At 37.4% G+C, this 16,801-nt stretch overlaps 2 protein-coding genes across 5 annotated transcripts; one reads left to right on the top strand and one right to left on the bottom strand.

Moving 5' to 3' along the window:
* Positions 1-413: 413 nt before the first annotated feature.
* On the top strand, positions 414-5,577 carry LOC135164659 (LMBR1 domain-containing protein 2 homolog). Its single transcript, XM_064125228.1, has 3 exons — positions 414-733; positions 2,510-4,043; positions 4,942-5,577. Exons 1-3 carry the CDS (start codon positions 560-562, stop codon positions 5,310-5,312), a joined length of 2,079 nt encoding a protein of 692 aa, XP_063981298.1. The 5' UTR covers positions 414-559; the 3' UTR covers positions 5,313-5,577.
* Positions 5,578-8,059: 2,482 nt separating this feature from the next.
* On the bottom strand, positions 8,060-16,782 carry LOC135164651 (glycogen debranching enzyme). Of its 4 annotated transcripts, none has more exons than XM_064125211.1 (4): positions 16,441-16,782; positions 16,009-16,113; positions 15,501-15,633; positions 8,060-14,469 (listed from the first exon to the last, which is right to left on the bottom strand). In XM_064125211.1, the coding sequence occupies exons 2-4, from the start codon at positions 16,087-16,089 to the stop codon at positions 9,914-9,916; spliced, it is 4,770 nt and encodes a 1,589-aa protein (XP_063981281.1). In that variant the 5' UTR covers positions 16,090-16,113; positions 16,441-16,782; the 3' UTR covers positions 8,060-9,913. The 4 variants fall into 4 exon arrangements, with proteins under 4 accessions (XP_063981281.1, XP_063981280.1, XP_063981282.1 ...); XM_064125210.1 differs by having other exon boundaries at positions 16,009-16,188; XM_064125212.1 differs by lacking the exon at positions 16,009-16,113.
* Between the last annotated feature and the right edge of the window lie 19 nt (positions 16,783-16,801).

The following is a 16,801-nucleotide window of genomic DNA, read 5'->3' on the forward strand; positions in this document are numbered from 1 at the left end:
GTGGCTACAAATAAGGAATTGAAGAAAATAACGACAGGATAAAGTTCATGGATTTTCTTGTGACCGAATTTTGAGGAAACATGAAAGGTTTTATACTTTCAACGAGAATACATCAGAATACGAAGAGAAACGAGACAAAAATGTAATGTCTGGAGTTGATTGAATGATCGTAAGTACATATTTACCCATATCTACATCAATTCCAGTGATGAAATGAGTTAAATAGTAAAATAAATTATTTATCGTAGCCCTTGTACTTTCCGACTACTCTCACACCCGAATAAGATGTCTCAACTGGAGAATCCGCCCAATACTTCAATCGACATAATTATACCACAACAGGCATTTCTATATGAAACAGAAACCCTCGAGTACATCCTGTGTAAACCAAAGTTACTTCCACTGAAATCAGTGTCACTTGAGAAGTTGGAGAAAATGCAAAAAGAGGCCAATGAGAAGATAAAAGCCAATCGTGAAATAGACCAGAGCACAGAGAGTAGAGACAAGTAATGCAATTGAGTTGTTTATTGATTATCAAACAAGTCAAAGGAAATACAAAATGAGTGTGGGTCCTCTAGTTACGGAAATCGTCCTGACATTTTGTCTGGCTGCAACACTACTTTACAGATATGGCAATGTATTCAGAAATCATATTGTCGTTACATTGTCGGTACTCATCGCTTGGTACTTCTCGTTATTGATCATATTCATACTACCTCTAGATGTTTCTTCAGTAAGTGGTCCTTCTAAATAAACTATTGCATGTTAGAAAATCTTTAGATTCCTTTGTCTTCTATTCGAGTGAAACTGCCTTGAAATTTTGTAAAACATCAAGGAATTGTCTTTAAGAAATGGCTAAATATAAGTGTAGGACTGGGGTAATATGGGCTTTTGAGGTAGAAAAGATCGATGAAAAGCATTTTTTTTAAGTTTGAGTTCCTGAAAATTCTAATATTTCGATTATATAAGATGAATAACACAAATTTTTCAGTAATTTGGAAAATTATACAGTCATGGGATAAAATGGACAACAGTTATCAAGACAATCTTCCAATGGGATTGCGTTATTTTTTTTTAAATTGCAACGTCCAGAAATACACTTCTCTATTAAATTTTACATTGACATTTGACACATCGAGTCATTGTAGATATGTTGGTTTACAATTAAACGATAAGACGGGCCAGATAAAAAAAGAAAGATTTGGTTTATAATCTTTAACGTCAGAAGTAAAAAATTGAATGATTTTTTCCCAATTTGGAGATTGTAGTCACGCAGGAACACTATCGTTTCAGAAATCGAATTTTGTTGAAGGGAAAAATTTAGAAAAAATTTCACCTGATTTTACTTTAACCTTAGAACGTCTATGGGACAGTCTTATGATTATCTGTTTGTTTCTACGATCTTCAAATTAAGTAGTAGATATCATTCCATTCACCTCATTACTTTAATATTATGCCCATATTGCTCTATACTCCGCTATTTAGTCATAAAATCAGCAATAACAAGAACAATATTATCCCAAAGGAACCAAAATTGTGGCTCATAATTCGCACTCCTAAAACTCCAATTTGTGCTAATTTTGAACCCGATCGATTGAGCGGGTACTCAAACATCGCCTTTTACAGATAACCCCTGAATCATTCTACAATTCTTCTTAGTTAGAATCCTCGTTATAATCAAACCTATTCAATAAAATCGAGAAAAAAATCAGCCCACTTGTCCTTAAGCTATCGTCGATGTCTTCTCATTTTTTTGAATTTCTGGATAACCCTGGATCAGATTGATATGGAAAAATATACCGTTTTTAGGGTTTATCATTATTCATTGGCTCCCAAATTTTGGTAGTCTCACTTTTATTCTCCTCAATTTTTGGACAAATTTTATGAATTTTAGCAAAAGTTTACTGAAAATGTGGAAAAAATTTTTCACGATGGTGGAACTTCGTGAGACATTAAATAATAATAAAACTTGAAAAATGATATATTTTTCCATATTAATTTTATCAACAATTTCTTAGAAATTCGGAAGAAAATTTGAAGAACGAGAGAATATCAGGAGTAACTGCCAAAAGAGAGAATATGTATTTTCATTGGGTAAACATTATACCAGACACAAGTGAAAATGCCTACGAATAATTAGTTCGCTCTTTTATTCTCACGAAAACCAAAATTTTAATGAAAACTTCGTACATTTCCTATTGATTTATTCCCAAACTTTTGATACGATAAAAGACTAAAATTGCAACAGTTTTATTGGATAATGGATATTCGTCTTCTCTCTTAAGCAGTAAAACATTGTTAACAAAAATTTAGTCATTTTGGTTACAAAGGAGTTCTTCCAGAGGGTTATCAAACATCATTTGATACCCAAAAATGATTTTCATTCATAAAAATATTCAAGAAATATGAAACGTAACAAAGTTATTCGTAAGAGCTACGTCCTAGTAGATGATTTAACAAAACGCCAACGTCCCAGATTGTATTTTCATTTCAATAATTAACTTTGCAGACTGTCTATCGACAATGTGTCGAGCAAAATCGAGTAGTAAACGCAACGATTCAAAGCCTAGAGCCAAACGGAACGAGTCCTTTGGCCCCATGTCAGAAGCCTTGGTCAAGTGTAGCCGACAACGTATTTCCCAATTTGTGGAGAATCGTATACTGGACCTCCCAATGTTTAACATGGATAATTCTCCCCCTCATGCAGTCTTACATAAAAGCCGGTGACTTCACTGTCCGGGGAAAACTAAAGTCTGCATTAATTGACAATGCCATCTACTACGGAAGCTACCTCTTCATCTGCGGAATTTTATTGATTTATATTGCCCTCAAGCCAGGCCCAAATTTGGACGGTCAAAAACTGAAAGCCATCGCCTCGTCAGCTTCCAATACTTGGGGATTATTTCTCCTTGTTCTCCTCCTCGGATACGCCCTCGTAGAGGTACCCAGAGGGCTCTGGAACTCTAGCAAATTACCTTACAAACTTCAATACAGTTATTTCAAGGCATCAAAGTTATCTTTGGAGAAGTGTGAAGCTGAGGAGACTGTCGATGACATATTGGAGTCACTGCAGGCAGCATCAGCTGCGATAGGACCCAACCACCCATTCTACAGGAATCTCGAAACAATTCTTCAAAAAGTTCCTGTCGAAATTAAAGAGAAAATTAACAGAAGACAACTGCCAGATGATACTCCACTCGACACACCCTCGGAGAAAGCATTGATCAGACTTCACAGGCAGACCATCAAAGCCCTTCAAACTCTCCAGAGAACCGAGACCCAGTGGGGAATTTTAATAGAGAAAATTTTTCATCTCGAGGATATCGCTAATAATCTTTCGAATCATGACAGAAGATTCAAGTCTTCATTTGGAAAATTGCGACCACTCTACATGAGAATATTGTGCAATCCAACGGTCGAGTGGTACTGGAAGTGTATGATAAAGAGTTATGTCCAGAGGGTAGCTGCTGTTGCAGCTGGATGTCTTTCGGTTGCTGTTGTCTGGTCTGAAGTCACCTTCTTCAACAAATCTCCAGTTCTATCCCTCTTCGCCCAGTTTTTAAACTTAGCTAAAGCCAAATACGACTATTTAACTATTGAAATACACTCCACCGTGATCATTGCATATTTATGCTACTGCGCATATTCTACAGTGCTGAAGATACGTTTGTTAAATCTATATTATCTTGCACCACATCACCAGACCAATGAATACAGTCTTATTTTCAGTGGAATGATGCTGTGTCGTTTGACACCACCAATGTGCCTCAATTTTCTGGGGCTCATTCACATGGACTCGCATATTATCAAAACCCACATGCTTGAAACGTATTACACTCAAGTAATGGGACATATGGATGTCATATCGATTATCTCGGATGGTTTTAATGTTTATTTTCCTATGGCCATTCTAGCTTTTTGCTTAGCTACGTATTTTAGTGTTGGAAGCAGACTGTTGAATGTACTTGGATTTCAACAGTTTCTTGGAGACGATGAGCTCACTACGGATCTTGTTGATGAAGGGAGGGCACTTATTCTGCGAGGTAAATATCTTCTGAATGCAATATTCAAAAATGAGAATATTTCGCTCATAACAGGACTTCGTGTTCCAGAATAAGAAATTTTCTCGGTTCTCATGTCCTGTATTGAACTCTTCATCATAGAAATGTCAATCCTTATAGTTTATTAGACAATAGACGAATTGCATCGTAGCAAGGGCAATGCGATACCGCAATAACAAATTGTGAAGACTCGATTCTAAATTCTACGACTCAAATGAAAATTTTGATACTCGACTACAAAAGTAGGAAAGCATTTCACTGAAGAAAAGTTAGCTGAAGTATCTGGGTATTCTTCAAATGTAGTTGAAAGTGTCTAAATGTTTTTTTCATTGTCATTTGGGGCTTGTGTTAAGGTTTCGTTGGTCCTGTTAATGATTTTTCTGATAATTTTAAAATAGTTTCTAAAATATGAATATGAAAATTGAATAGAAAATGGTAAACTAGTCAGATATATCGTCTGCTTCATTAGCTTTGAAGCTATCAGTCACATAATTTTCCTTAATATCACAATGTGGTACCATCAACCTTAGTTATTTCTCTCTGTCTTATTATTAAATAGTTGTTTTCAACTTTGAGATAAAAAAGATTAATTTGTTTGGTGGAGCATATTTCAATTTATCAAAATTCAATACACGGATCCTTCAATAATCATGTGCGAATTAAATTTTTTGTTTACGAATGTTTCAAAATCCCATTGGAATTAATTGATTTTAATTTTGTGGGAAAAGGTCTCGCACAAGTTCATTAGCGTAACATAATTCAATTATTTTATTGGGAGAATGTCAGGTCGACGCTAAAGCATTCCCAGGAATTATTTGTTCCTTCATGTAAGAGACAATCAGAAATATTCAAATGAATTGATCATTTTTGTTTCTTTCAGAACGAAGAAAAATACAGAGAGCCGAAGATTCATTGACACGTAGACGTGAATTCCAGGAGAGATTTACAAATCCAAATACAACATCCTCAAGATACAGAAATAGTCGTCAGAACAGCGACACTGTGAGACCACTGAAGAGGGATGAGTCCACAGAATCAGCTAGAGCGGGCCTCTTGCGTGATTTTGAACCCAGCGACTACTATGTTGGTACTACCTACGATAGTGCAAATTCATACAGTGTAAATAATTACAGTGGTGGTTATCAGGCAGCTGATTTTAATGATTTACATAATGACGAAACGAGAAATTTTACATCGGCAAATAGCAGCCGTTTGGTTGGTCCGCCTAGAAGAATTTTTGATGATGTGTGAATCTGGTGATTTTTTAGTTGATTTTTTATATATGAACTCGAACAGATTTTAAGAAATGAGAATAAGTGATTTGATAATGTATTATGTAGATGAATAAGCGATAATATTCATTGATGATAAGGAACCGTCGGTTTAATCATGTTGTGGAATAATAAAAACCTTTGCCTTAGATTTAAATTTTCATGTCTAACATGATGTAATGTGTTGTGTACTACAGATCAAAAGGTAAATAAAGTGATATTAATAATCAATTGAAAATACAAAATTGTATACCTTAGAACCTAAAGGAGAGACCTCAAGGTTTAACTTTCTTTTTCAAAGTCAACATCTCTACATTGTTCTCAACAGATTGCGATTATTTATAGACTTTTTTTAAATACAAATTTTCCATTATCGATTCAATCTATCAAATACTGAAAATTAATGTGATGTCTGCAGAAAAACAAATCACACAATGGATTATACAAAACTTATTTGAGAAGAAAATTTCCGCTGATTTTCTCAAAAAAAAACAAAGTTGTGGTTAAAGAATACAAAAGTATTTTGGCTATTTTTCCTCACGAGAAGAAGTTTTTTACTTTCTCTCATAAATGGTCATAGAATTTACCATCAGAGTAAAATATTCAATTCCATTATTTTCTAGGGTCAAATATTTATTTTTCGAAAAGCAAATCCTTATGCCTTCAATATTGACCTTCCAAAGGCCCTCATAATTTATATTTTCCAAAATATTCATTTCACCCCACAAAATAATCGGATTGCAATTTTTACATGGTAACTTAAGAGATGAAACTTGGCTTGATCAAGGAGAATCTAATTCTCCATCAAACAGCATTGGTTTCATTCCTTAATATTCATTAGAAAAGGAGATATAACTTTTTAATTAGGGGGAATTTTCGGGCACCGCTGCCTTGAGATTCCATTGGGATCGCGATCGTGCTTCGACTTTCCTCGTGATTTTTAATTTTCATTTTCCGAGATTAAGGGCTCAAACTTGGTGTGATCAAGGAGAATCTAACTCTCCATCGAATAGCGTTGGTTGCATTCCTTAATATTCATTAAGAAAGGAGATATAAATTTTTAATTAACGCAGGACTTTTCGCGCAGCTCCTCCAGCCGCCAGAACCGACAGTGGCGAGTCCCACCATTGGGGTCATTACTAGCATTGGCGTAGGTTACCCGGCTCCCGGGGTCTAACCCTCCACTTTAGTTTATGCTTCTTGGTCTTGTCACTGGCTCAATTTGTTGGTCTTGTTTAACAGTGCAAAAAAATTGACTTTTGTTGTTTAGTGCAGCTTAACTGTTTATTGCTCCCAGGAAATAAAACTGTTGTGTGGTTTCCCAGTGAAAAAATGGGTCGGAACGATCGGAGACCTCGGGTCGGAGGTCGCGCGGATAAGATTCGTCGACGTCTTTGCGAAAGAAGAAGAAAACCTGGACCGAAAAAGTAAAAGGTCTTCTTCTAACCTTCAACCCTCAACCTTCATCCATTGAAGACTCACTGAATCCTCTGAATGGCCCTCTAGATGTTATGGTTTTGATAGCAAAGGATTGTCTTCAATTTATCCCCAACTTTTTTATTTACATTTATATCTAACGTAAATCGTTACGAGACGTAACTGGCCATTGCCTGAAGGCCTTCAGCCAATGAATTACATGCAATTGTTTATAACATACATTTTGTGCTTGCTCTACATACATAGGATAGAGAATTTTTCTTTTATTTTTAATCGATGAGTCTTTAAAAATTATTTGGTGCGATGAAAATGAGACATGATTAATGGTGATTTAATGGATTAAAAGTACAGAGGTGATTTGGCTACTTTCGACAGTCTTTAAAAAAAAATTATCGGTTTTGCAATATTTGTTTTCACTTTACTTTCAACTACTTCTTCCTCTAACAATTGTAAAAGTCATCAAAATATTCTTGATTTAGATACGTTTGAAGCCGAAGGTCCAAATCTATGCGTTCAACCTAAAGTTTGTCAGTTTAGTACTTGTTATTATTATTATTATTATTATTGTTGTTATAATTATGATTATTATTATTATTATATGCGGTTGATCTATTTATTATCGCCGGATAGATAAGAATGATCATTTCTGTAAAATGCTTTTCGTCTTCCTTACAACACTCCAAATTCCTTTGTTCAGGAAACGTCGAAATGTGAAGACAACTGGAGGATCCAGGGCAGCTGATAAAACTGGGGCTCAAACAATGACGACGGAAAGGAACGGCCAGTTAAGTATGTACATAAACGATAATGAATACTCCCTGGAGGCGGAAGTTGGACATTTGAGAAGCAGTTCATATGAATCGTGGCTGATGAAAACAAATCTCACTGAGGCCGATTTGTTGATGAACATTGACAGCGATGATCACAAGGAGAGTGAGCAGGCAAAGCCACCAGACTCACCTAGTGAATTTCCAAGGAAGAATTTGGGACACATCATAGCCATGACGAGCCCTGAAGTTTCTACATCTTCAACTATCTCGTCATATATGAAGGAAAACGTGAGTGGACAAAGCCCTTTTCAATCACGTGTTGGAGGCGAAACTCGATCGTCTAAGGTCAAGCCCATCATCCCAAATATTGTGAAGATACCACCTATCGACGTACGTTACTGTAAAGCTCCCAGTCCCTGGGAGTCTATGATTGGCTCCACTGAAGTCGCGTGTAATGTGGAAATCGGAGATATAAATGTAAATAAAAAAAGGAAGGAGAGTGTGAATAAAACCCATTCAATTACTCTTTGATATATTTTATTTATATTTATTTCCCATTATCATTGATGGCGATGATGAACTCGATTCGGCAGTTTCTTTGCTTTCTAGCACAGATTGTAAAAAGTACCGACACGAGAAAAATAAAAAGCTTCAACAAGATTTTGGAAGACTCGTCCATAAAATGTTATAGCGAAATAACAAGTGAAAAAAGTGTATCATTCAGTATTGCAAAACTCAATAACCAGTCTTCGTTCACTTGTGTGAAAATAGTCATGTTAGATATCTCACTTTTCTGTCTTTTCTCAGATTTAAAAATACGGTTCGTTTCTATTTGTCTATAATTTGACATTTATCAATAAAATTTGATCACCACTCAACATGTTTCTTCAAAATTCACGGAAGGTAAAATAAAACACATTCCATTCGTAAAACAACGCACGTAAACAATAATGTTCCCACACTGACAACAAAAAACAATTTTTAAAAAGATGCAACAAAAAAGCTGTCATGAATTACCGTCAAACTCTCCAATAATTCCAAAAATAATCAGTACAATTCCCCGAGTAATTAATCACGTACGCGAGTATTGAGTCCACAATTTTACGGGAGTTCCATATAAAATTTTCTGTTTACTTTTAATCTGTCAAAATTCTTATAATATTCATGTTGAAGGCCACAAAAAATGTAAAAAAATCATAATTAATATAGAAAAAATAGTGAAATTTTTCTATTAATAAAATTCCAACAGAAAATCCCAGTGAATGTCCGTTCTAATATTCCCCCACGTCATAATTAACGTTTAATGGACGGAAGAAATCAAGAAAAATCAAGCAAAATAAACAATGTAAAATGTAACGATCACTAGAAGAAAAAACGATAGAGTATAAGCAATAACAATCCTTACTATTTTCACATGCTCATTATGTGCAATTCTATTTTTCTCTCGAATATCTCTGGGCGAAGGAAAGTCCGGAATAATCAACAGTGGCTCAAGCAACATGAGACTCGATCTATGATGATGCATTCGCACCGATAATTTCAATCCCTCATCAGTTTTATCATTACTAAGCCTACTTTTTCGATGTTCACAGTCCGTCCAATATTCAAAATTCTCCTGAACGGTTTCGAAAATTTTCGGCTTAAAAATAGTCGCTCTAGAAACTCTACAAAATAAGTCAACAGCCAGTCGATGATACACATCAGTATTTGAATTCCAGTTCCCAATTTCAGCATCGCACAGTTGAACATGTGGAGAGAGACTCGACTCGAGATGAAAAACATCTTTATAATTTTCATTGAAGTAAAAAATCCCAGATGCAAACGTTTTTAATATATTTACCACTGGCAAATAGTCTTCTTGAAGTATCCTAGGAGTCTTCAATTTGAAGAGCAACTGATACGACTGCAATTCAAACTGATGCATCAATACCTCTCGTGCATGAAGAGGTTTTCCTTCATAAATCAATCGATCACTGTAAACCCTCGAATTTTCACTGCATTTTGCACAAACATGGCACATGGCCTGACAGAGCTTTCTGCCAACATTGATTATCCTCTCACTGCATCCAGCTTTACAAATTTGATTGATCTCTTCGTAAATATGATCACATGACTGGCTGTCTTTAACATATCTAAGATTAGTTGGATTAACATTATCATGGCACTCTACAATAGCTGTGCTACTCGTGTGAGAAGATGCACTTCCTTTGCTATCACGGGATCTACGAAAAAATGCGTGTGTATCTTGCTGAATTTCAGGATCATCTGTTTGTGAAACAATAGCATTACAGAAGCACGTGTTTTGGCCACTACTTAAGTGTTTAGTTGCTACTTGTGAGTATTCTAAATAATGATGAACACACGCATAATCATATCAGTTGCCATAATCACTCGATAATTCCAACTGAGACTTGAGATTATTGAGCTCGTACAGTGTCTCGAGTATCGTTCCAGCACTCCATGCCTGAGTGCGACAACTGTCCCGACAGTAGTCCCCATCTTTATTGGTTAATTCTGGAAGTCCTCTCCAATGATTCGTAGACGCCTCGATAAAGTGTTTCGATAAAATTGCTTCAGTCGATTGAATGGTCCTAATTAACTCCTCCTTTTCACCGATCAAAGCTGCAAAATGAAGTCGTGCACGAAGAAAGAAACCCATGGGCCATATCCACTCTGGGCCCTGATGATAGTTCCATCCCTGTGCTAGCTTCTGATCAGTTCCATCATTTGCGTTATCGTAATATCCGTTGTATCCCCAGTCAGCTGGATCCAGGGTTTTCATTCCCAATGGACCCAAGAGAATCTTTTCAGCTTGTTTCAACGCACTCCAGGCATGTTTTGGAGTGAATAATTCAGGAGCCACTGCCATCGCGATAGCAAAGTTGGGACGTAGTTGATAATCAGCCCATGCCTGCGATGCTCCATGGCTGTCTTTGCAAATTCCTCGACGATGAATCAATTCAGGAGAAAGTTCGTCATTTTTTGGAACCTCGTTAACGTAAAAATATCTTTCAAAATTATCTTGAATTTTATCTGCCCACTGTTTATAGCTCCAAGTCACTATAGTACCGTCTCTGTTTCGTCGTTGAACGCTTCCATGAGGGAATAAATTTTGTCTGTATAATTCAGCAAAATACGTCAGAACAGATTTGCTGAGTCCAACGATCTCAACAGCTGATCCATCTCGTGGTGTAGCAGGTTTACCCTTATTACCTGCCTTTTCCGATGATCCCATTTTATCCATCCATGTTCCACAATTAGCATCATTTCCACCAAAAACGAATCCCGTCTCTGGATGAACGCCAATTTGATTATTGAATCCACGATCAGTCATTTGTTCATCGATCTGTCTCCCTGCATTTCTCTCACGGAAGCATAATCCTTGGAAGTGAACCGTCAACGCCTCCTGAATAACGTTGTGCAGAGGTTGCTTCACTTCGCCAGCTGGTAGTGCTGGTGAATCATCGGTTGGATACAGCCTCGATACTTCATCATTGAGTATCATCAGACCATCAGGAACCTGTTGAATGTAACACTGAATAGTGTAAAGCCACCACCACACAGCATCACGACAATTGTACCTCGCATTTTTACCCCTATCCAACAAGTTAGGAATCAATCCGTGTCTCAGAGTCCCAGCGAAGCCCAGGATAATGAATCTAGCGTCATCGTAACGTTCGGTAAGCAGTAACAATCCCCGTACTGCAATGAAGGTATCACGACCCCAATTGCGCATGTAGCCGACAGTGAAGTGAGGTAGTCCAGCAGATAGGGTCACACATGCCTGCTCTTTAACATCATTATGCTCAATAATCTTCGGTCTTGGTGGGTCCAAGGAGGGAGAGAGATCTGGAAGAGGTGCAGATCTAATAATTCCCCCCATCTGAACTGATACCAGTGACAATAGTTTCACAAAGGTCGATCCATTCTCCACGAACTTGGACATTTTGCTGTAGCACTGATCCAACAAACTCATGTAGACATTGATGATGATGACGTCGAAGTACCTGGGTACAAGGTACCTTGGAATGAGCTTGAAAGGCTCGCACTCTCTCTCTAGCCATTTACCGAGAGCGAGAGTTTCCTGATCGTTCATTAAACGCTGCCACGTGTAATCGATGAGCCAATTTCCATCGCGCAGATTTCCACAGAGTGGATGCCCAAGATCATTATTCGGCCGAATATCAGCCAGAAGGGAGACAATCCCCTGAAGACCAGCGTAAACAAGAGGTCCGTATCCAGGTATATCGTAAACACCGAATTTATTCTCGGTTTCATCCTTTTCCTCTTGATCGCAGCGATACAGTATTTTATTCATATCTGAGAGCTCTAATTTCGAAACTATGGAACGTAATTCTGAGGAATCAATGCCAATTGTGATTGATTTAATGGTACTATTCAGTGCCTCGAGGGCTGGTTTAATGTTGGAATGAAGGGACACACGAACTGCAACAACCGAACCAGGTTGGAAATTAACGAAATTCAATTGAGTTATTTTCGGATCCCCAGAGTCGACTTTCTCCAGAATCTTGGAGTCGTTAATTTGAATGTGTTCTCGAATATTGATGACGTAATCAGCGAATCCATTGATATAGTGTTCATTCTTCTGATGTGTATCTGGAAATCTGAAGGGAGTTTTTCCATCTTTATAAGTCAAAGAAGCTTCGACGATGATTTCTTCAACGACACCTTCAACTCGAAGAGGTCTAACATTCCTCCTAAGATCTGTTGCACTTGAATCAGGATGATGAAAAGCCGTGAATGCAACTAGAACTACGCTCTCATGAGTCCCAGGCGAATGCCTAGTCACAGCGACAACATCAGTGTCCATTTGATCAACAAAAACTTGAGAGAAATTTTGGTTTCCCAGGGTAAAGTGCAAGTTATTGAGAGCACGTTTAGCTGAGATTATTCCAGAATTATCACTGACATATTTCGGATTCTTTCGGGCAAGTTCCTGATCACTAGTCCACGCTGTATACTGTCTCGTCTCATCGACCACATGAATATGATGAGGAACGAGTTCATCGTACCCTCGATTGCTTCCACTAGCGCAACAAGCCATGGAAACCAGCGCTGCTGATGGCAGAAGATCAAAGACACTTCTCTTCTCAACGGGACTCTGATTATCATGTGTTTGATCCATAAAAAGTGCATGTGCAATACTGGGGACAAGTGGACGATGCTGTGATTGAAAAAATCCACCCACTGGTTCACCTCCATAACGATAAATAAGACGGCCTTCCTCATGGCTATCCCAGGCTGCCATTGCCTCGCGGATCAATGAAGTTATTCCCAATCTGTTCACAAAGATATTGTCCTTCTGATCAGAATTTGTGAACAATTCAGCTACAACGTAGAGATTAGGACGAACTTTACGTGCTGCATCCAACATGTATTCGGCAACGGGAATTGGGGTTGAATGACAATTATCGAGGCGAACACCATCAAAAATTCTCGCCATTTGTTCAACGTACGATGCCATGTGCTTCCACAAAAATGGACAATCCTCAGGTTTATCACCAAATCTCAGTTTGACACTGTCACCCCAGGCAATCAATTCGCGTCTGATGTAGACGTTGGAGCCAATGTCAGCAAAATTCTTCAGAGGATCCCCGTTTATCACCCAGCCATTGTGTGCCATCAAATAACATCCTGATTCATTATACATCATCGTCTCACGCTCGAGCAGGCTCTTCGGGGCTCCATAATCCGTAAAGTATCGAGCAACCAATGGATTCCTCGCGCTGATCTCTTTGAGTCTCGGTCCATCTGCCTGAACTCTGAAGTATCGAATGCCAGAGATAGTGTTCTCAATGGCTGCATTCAAGTGATTCTGCACTTCACCAATTATTTCCTGATTAAGCTCCTCTAGTTTTCTCCGGAACTCCTCGGCGCAACGCTTCAGACGTGAATCTTCATCGAAACAATCTTGTCTGTAAATGTTGTAAATTTTCAATGCAAGCTGCATATCGACTGTGGCCTTAAGACGACGACATTGAGGATCTCGAATGATTGATATTGATAGATTTGCCTCTGGTGGAGTATCTTCAGGCATTCTGCTGCGTGCAAGACTCACCATTTGTCCCACAACTGCGTCAACATCTAGGGTGAACAATTCTTCAATTTTCACCAGAGGAAGGTAGTGGGTGTGGAGTGCATGACGAATTGCGTTGAGGTGATCCTCAGTCTCGACGACTGGAGGTATTCCTTTCAGTTCCCAGTCACCAGCTCCCACTTGAAGTGTTAACTCGAAGAGAGTTGCGTCCAGGAGATACGAAGGACGTAGGTGTGGGCTGTTAAAACAGTTGTACGTACACTCTGGATGAGACACCAGGAAGGGGCTCTCGTTGGCTGTATGATTCAGGACTATATCACAAATTGAGAGCATTTTCCACTCGTTCCGCAGCTTATTCGTTAGCGCCTGAATGTCGTCGAATGTCGCTGGCTTGGAGTTACTGTCGTTGAATGATGAGTTTACCTTCAATTGATCACTGAGACTGTAGGCTGATTGCGAATCGCCTAATTCTTGAATGGGGGTGAAGTGAATCATGTTGTAGCCGGAATTCTTGGACACGAGTAATTTCTCTTCCCAGGTGGAGATGGGACCGAGATTTTTTGATAATACGGTTTGACATTGGATGCAGTCCAGAGGCAATTTCTCACCTGTTGAACCGATGCTCAATTCTGGCTCCACCAGGATGTAGCCGGATGCTATCGGTTTCAGACAATTCTCCTCTTGACAGTCTGTTAAATAGTAGTGGAATGAACCGGCGGCCATTGCTCGCAGATTCGCTGAACCGTTTATCCATTTCAATTGATGATATGTGTGTCTCTCGAATTTTTGATCGGGGGGTATCGGATGATTTGTGAAGATATTCAAGTGACGGCCAAATAGCGAGGGACCCAGAGATAGTTGTAGATGCCAACCTGAAAATTAGGAGTTTTTATTTTGATAAAAAGCAAAATTGCCCCTATATTGGTCACATTATCGCCATTTTTGATAATAAATTTGCAAAATTAATTGTATAGTACTCGATGTCTATTTAATTTTCTTCCATTTAATAAATTTCTATCCAAATAAAAAAAGGATCTTTGAACATTTTATGGTTTAATTTATAATTTATTAAGTTTCCTTTTATGATGGAATAATAATGAGCATTGACAATGAAAAATTTAGTTGAAAATTATAGGGCACTTAGCTGTCATTTCAGGCAGTCCGTGTGCTCATCTGTTCTTGAGAAAAATCGTTTAAAGTGACAGCTGATTGGCGAAATGATTTTTAATGAATTTTTTTTTCTCGCTAATGCTCATTATTCCATCATGAACAAAGAATTGAAAAATTTCGAAAATTGTTTAAAATTTATTGAAAGATTTGGCATTTTAACGCTTGGCATTTTTTCAGTATAATTTTCTTGTACAATTATATCGAATCCCTATCGAATCCAAAAATCCTATCCACGAATTTCTTGTGACTCAACAAAATGTGATCCAAGATACCACCGGGAACGTTCAAACTTCATAACTAATTTAACAATACATAAATACATAAATTGTAAAATGAAGATAGTGTAAATAATCTAATTCAGCACTTTAATAAAAAACTAACTAATAAAAAATGTGAAATGCTACATCAAATTTTTCGTTTTCAATATGAAAAATGTAGAGCGCTTTGCGATTTAACTGTCTATGTCCTAGTACGCTTATATGATGATATTATTCCTTCTAATATTGTGTCGAGTAATATTTTGTCCAGTAACGTTTTACCGGGTAATATTATGTTCAGTCATAATTTATCTAATAAAATTTTGTCCAGTATTATTTGTGCACAATATTCTGTCCCATAACATTTAGAAATGTAATCGCACTACCTACACCAAAGACTTTGTAAAAGAGTTGCAATGTCGCCTGAAAAATCTATGAAAAATTTGGAGAATAATATAAAAACCATCTTTTTTTACCTTGTTTAACTCTGTACAAAATCCCATCCTGATGTTCTCCCTTATTCAACGTTAAAATTCTCACAGGATCATTTTTTGTAGCCGCAGGCATATCAGCAACAGCTGCGTTCAGTGCCATGTCGTCAGCCAACGTCTGAAAACCATCAATAAATAATGAAAAAAAAAAATATACAATCACCTCTAATTTGCCATGCTTACGCATCAAAGACAGTCAACAAACTAATGCAGAGTGGTTTCACCTCCACCTTAATATAATCTATCCAAACAATGGAATTACAAGCCATGCAGAATGACAAAAGCTACTGAATTACTTCAGGTTCCACCATGCAAGCAGATATAAAGGGGTAAGTCTATCTTTAATAGAACATTGAAATGCCATTGCTGTCTCATGAACATTGTCTTCTTTCATGTCTATACATCTACCTCTGCAATCAAAAGTACCAGCCATCTAAAATTTCTCCTCTACGTTTCCTCAGTAATTTCAATAACAATGATGATATCAACTTACATGGGACCAAAAAAATCTTAGGTAATTCCATCTAGTGAATACTCGAAAGAAATTTCGAATAGTGTCGAGTACACGCCTCATTGATCTCCAAATTCTGTCACCCAACTCCATCGATATTGTTTTAAGTACAGAGAATTAAGCAAAGATCTCAAAGCAGTTTATCTTATGCTAAAGCTAGTGCTTTAGTAAGCAATATGAAAAAAAAAAAACAAAATAATTCGAAAAAAAAAGCCAATGAAACAATGCCATGCGTTATCTGATAGTAATATCGCAATATTGTTTAAGTGAAATGAATTTATTGGTATTCAGCCAAGATTTTCGTTTCAATTTAACAAAGCATGTGAAGAGATGAGGTAGAAAGCAATTGAAATAGCAAACTGATCGATTGTCAATCAAATAATTTTTGAATTGATAACAATTTTTATCATTTACCTCGGTGATTATGTGCAGATTCACGTGAAACAATCGTGGTAATCAACTGGGGTCTAGCTTTAAAATATGACCTCTAATCTTGAGAAATATTTATGTAAAGGTCATATATGCAATAATAAACATTTTTCACGGGGTGGGGTTATGTATCGGCCAGTTTTCGGGGATTCTATTGGATGAAAATATTGCGGGGAAGGACGCACTTGAATTTAAATGGACCAATCGTCATCTAGGAGTCATTGTACCACAAAAAATATGAATAATTGATTGATTCATTACGCTTCAATTCACCTCCCGACACGTTATAATGAGTGGAAGACTCGAAGGTGGTAAGGGGTTGATAATAATAGTGTTAAAAATTTTC

The sequence above is a fragment of the Diachasmimorpha longicaudata genome, chromosome 7 (genome assembly GCF_034640455.1).
Source record: "Diachasmimorpha longicaudata isolate KC_UGA_2023 chromosome 7, iyDiaLong2, whole genome shotgun sequence".
In the NCBI taxonomy this organism is placed as follows: Eukaryota; Metazoa; Arthropoda; class Insecta; order Hymenoptera; family Braconidae; genus Diachasmimorpha; species Diachasmimorpha longicaudata.